We start from the raw sequence: 3,211 nt of genomic DNA, 5'->3' as shown, positions 1-3,211 counted from the left end.
AGGGATTCGGTGGTCCACACACCACAAAGGATTCGCACTTGCACATGACACCAATTATCTGAACTTTGAACTCTGAAATTAGAGAAGCCTAGAGGAAAATACAGATCTATTTCCACTTCTGTATTTCTCCAGTGCAACCTCCGATTATTTGCATACCTTGTGTTGTGTCTTAGGGATGCAAAACAGAATTTGCAAACACGCATTAAAACTACGAATGAAACAGACTCCTTTTGATAAATTATTCAGTTACATTATTATGAAGCAAGATTGTCAATCCATAGGCGAGCCATTGCAGCTGCAAAACTGAATAACTGATGTGGTCACTGCAAAACCGAGTACATACCATGCAGGAAAAGATACTTCTTCTAACACCTTGATTTTCAATGTTCGATAAATATTGCTTGAAGAAACTAAACAACTACTCCCTCCGTTCCATAATTCTTGTCTCAAATTTGGCCAAAAATGGATGTATCTATTCCTAAAAAATGTCTAGATATATGTAATATTTTGACAAGAATTATGGAATGGAGGGAGTATGATATAACCACATCAACATAGAGCAAGAACGTATGCAGATATTACAGTCAGCATACTGAAAGTTATGGCATCGATGACTTAATTACAATAAATCTTGCTTAAAAGCATACAAGGGAAAAGCTTGCAACCTACTCCGTAATATGCAGTGACCACAGCACATACTGTCATATGACAACAAATTCCTAGTACCCAGCGGAAATGAAGAACATAAATTACATAGTAATCATTAGAGACAACCGCATAATAGTTATCGGATTACCCAATCCGGCCAGTTAGACAGGCACTACAACTGCAATCATACGGCCTCCCCAACTACAACAATCTCACCTGTGATACTACAACCAAACAGCTCAATTCTGAAGCTCGGGGGAGGCCCATAAATGATCAACACATTTTATTAAGCGGCAACAACAACAGCAACAAGAACAGTCACAAGACAACACATTCTCCGCTTAGAAATGCGTAAGGTTAAGCTGATACATTACTGCTGGGGGACATAGTAGTAAGCCATCGGGTCGGTGGCGGGCACACCGGCGGCAGGGCGGGGTATCCCAGCAGCAGCAGCCGCCGCAGCTGCAGCGGCAGCCGCGTCGGCGTCCTTAGCGTCATCACGTGGCACGATGTCTACGAGGAAGTCGAAGACCTCAGTGCGCGCGATGGCGGCGGCAATGTCGGATTTCTGGAGCGTGCGCCGCTTGTTCTCCTCGGCGTGCGCCCAGCCGCGGTGGGTGAGCTCGAGGATGAACATCTCGCAGGCGCGGGCGAAGACGACCGGGGCCTCGGCGGCGATCATGCGGACGTCCTCGTCGGCCTTCATGATCTTCTTGATTCGAGCCAGCGGGAGGTTGTGATTCTTAAAGTCAGTGGTCGCCTCGATCTCGCGGTACTGCTCTGCCCAGAACATCTGCAGGTGCTGCTGCGCCGCCGCGGCCTGCTGGGCGGCGGCGGCAGCGGGTGGCGCGTAGAGCTGCGGGGCGTAGGCGGCCGCGGCAGCTCCGGGCTGGGGAGAGTATGCCCCCGGCGGATAACCAACGGGGGCGCCCAGGACTGGGGGCGGCGGAGGGGTGCTGGATTTGGTGGGATCCATGGATTAGGGGAGTTAGGGTTGTGGGTAGGACGGGAAGGGGATTGGGGAAGGAAGGGGATGATGCTTTTCAGCTGGTTATCTCTTCAGCTGAGAAATGGTGGAAGAAATACTGGTAGGAGTACCATTAATTTTGGGTGTGTGTGTGGTTAACACTGCGTCTTCACACTTCACACACGCACGGGCACGCCCGTTCTATTACAGAGTAAAACCTATCTTTCAAATCTAATCTTTTTAGAGTAACCAGCGGGTCTAGATTGAGCGGCTAGTAACAATATATTTCCTTCGTCTTTTTTTGTTGGCGTGATTTATTTTCTCACGTATTAAGAAAACTTCTGCAATGGTACCGGTGATATGTCTATTGACCGTATCATGTGGGTTTCATTTTTTAATTAAATATTTACTTTGCCTATAGAGCTCGATATATTCATGTTTTTGTTTCATTGTTCACATTCTCTGGTCGTGCTTTCTTATTTTCACTGCCATCCGGCAGCTCTTGCCTTGTGTCGTAACTTTTAAATTTAGATAATTTAAGAAACTTTTTTAGACATCTATCGTACACATTAATATATGTTGTTTGATCCTTAATTTTTATCTTTTTATGCCTATTATCTATTGGCTATCACCCTTTGTCCGCCTGTTGCATTTAGCTTTGTGTCGTAACTTTTAAATTTAGATAATTTCAGAAGAAAAAAAATTAGGCATCTATCGTACAAGTTATTATATGTTGTTTAATCCTTAATTTTATCTTTTTATGCCTATTATCTATTGGCATGTACAACTTTTAGATTTTTTGGACGACGTCCACACGTAGTTTCTCTTATTCCATCGTGTGCTTATTGATCCATAGGTTAAAATTATGTCAATTATACATGCGAAGGTTTGTATAATATTGTTTATATTATTCACTCCGTTCCTTAAATTAGGGCCTATATTGTTTTCTTTGACCGAACCTTTGATCAAGAATTAGTCTATTAATATATATTTTTGTGAAATAAAATTTATATCATTGCATTCGTATTCAAAAGTACTTGTTTGTGATTATGATTTCTATCACATAAGTTGCACGTTGATGGAGTAATCCTTGATCAAAGGTTTGGTCAAAGAAAACAATATAGGTCTTAATTTAAACAGAGATAGTATAAAATTTGTACGGATACATGTAAAGGCCTCGTTTGATACGATTGTATGCCCAGCTACGGCCTGCTATGTATTTTGCCCGTATCCGTATTTCTTATTGTAAAAATTTACTCACGTGTAGGATTCTCACAGCACACTCACCTAGCATTGCACGTCGATTCTCACACACAATCACCTAGCCTTGCACCACTGTCCACTGCTTGCTGCCGCTCGTCGACCGCCTGCTTGCGCTATCTCACCGACGACCGGCCACTCTCTCATCCCGGCCTCCCATCGATTTCTCTTGTCAGCCGCCGGCCGCCCGTTCACCTCCTTTCTTCCTTCACTCGCCGGCCGCCGCGACCTCCCGGCTCTCGGTGTTTCCTCTGGTCCTCCACTCGCTGGGCCGCCGCGGCCACCCGGCACCCGACAGCTCCATCCCGGCTCCGGCGTCTCCTCTTGCTATCCTGT

General features: G+C 45.1%; 1 protein-coding gene across 1 annotated transcript; it reads right to left on the bottom strand.

Moving 5' to 3' along the window:
* Positions 1-576: 576 nt before the first annotated feature.
* Positions 577-1,756, bottom strand: LOC100842288 (nuclear transcription factor Y subunit C-6). The gene has a single exon (XM_003578254.4). It carries the CDS (start codon positions 1,622-1,624, stop codon positions 1,019-1,021), a length of 606 nt encoding a protein of 201 aa, XP_003578302.1. The 5' UTR covers positions 1,625-1,756; the 3' UTR covers positions 577-1,018.
* Positions 1,757-3,211: the final 1,455 nt, after the last annotated feature.

The sequence above is a fragment of the Brachypodium distachyon genome, chromosome 4 (genome assembly GCF_000005505.3).
Source record: "Brachypodium distachyon strain Bd21 chromosome 4, Brachypodium_distachyon_v3.0, whole genome shotgun sequence".
NCBI classification, from domain to species: domain Eukaryota; kingdom Viridiplantae; phylum Streptophyta; class Magnoliopsida; order Poales; family Poaceae; genus Brachypodium; species Brachypodium distachyon.
Note: the sequence above shows the minus strand (reverse complement) of the source record. Positions and strands in the feature narration are given on the sequence as shown.

Coding starts and splice junctions, on each gene's coding strand:
- LOC100842288 (XM_003578254.4), bottom strand. CDS start 1,624: ATGGATCCCACCAAATCCAGCACCCCTCCGCCGCCCCCAGTCCTGGGC.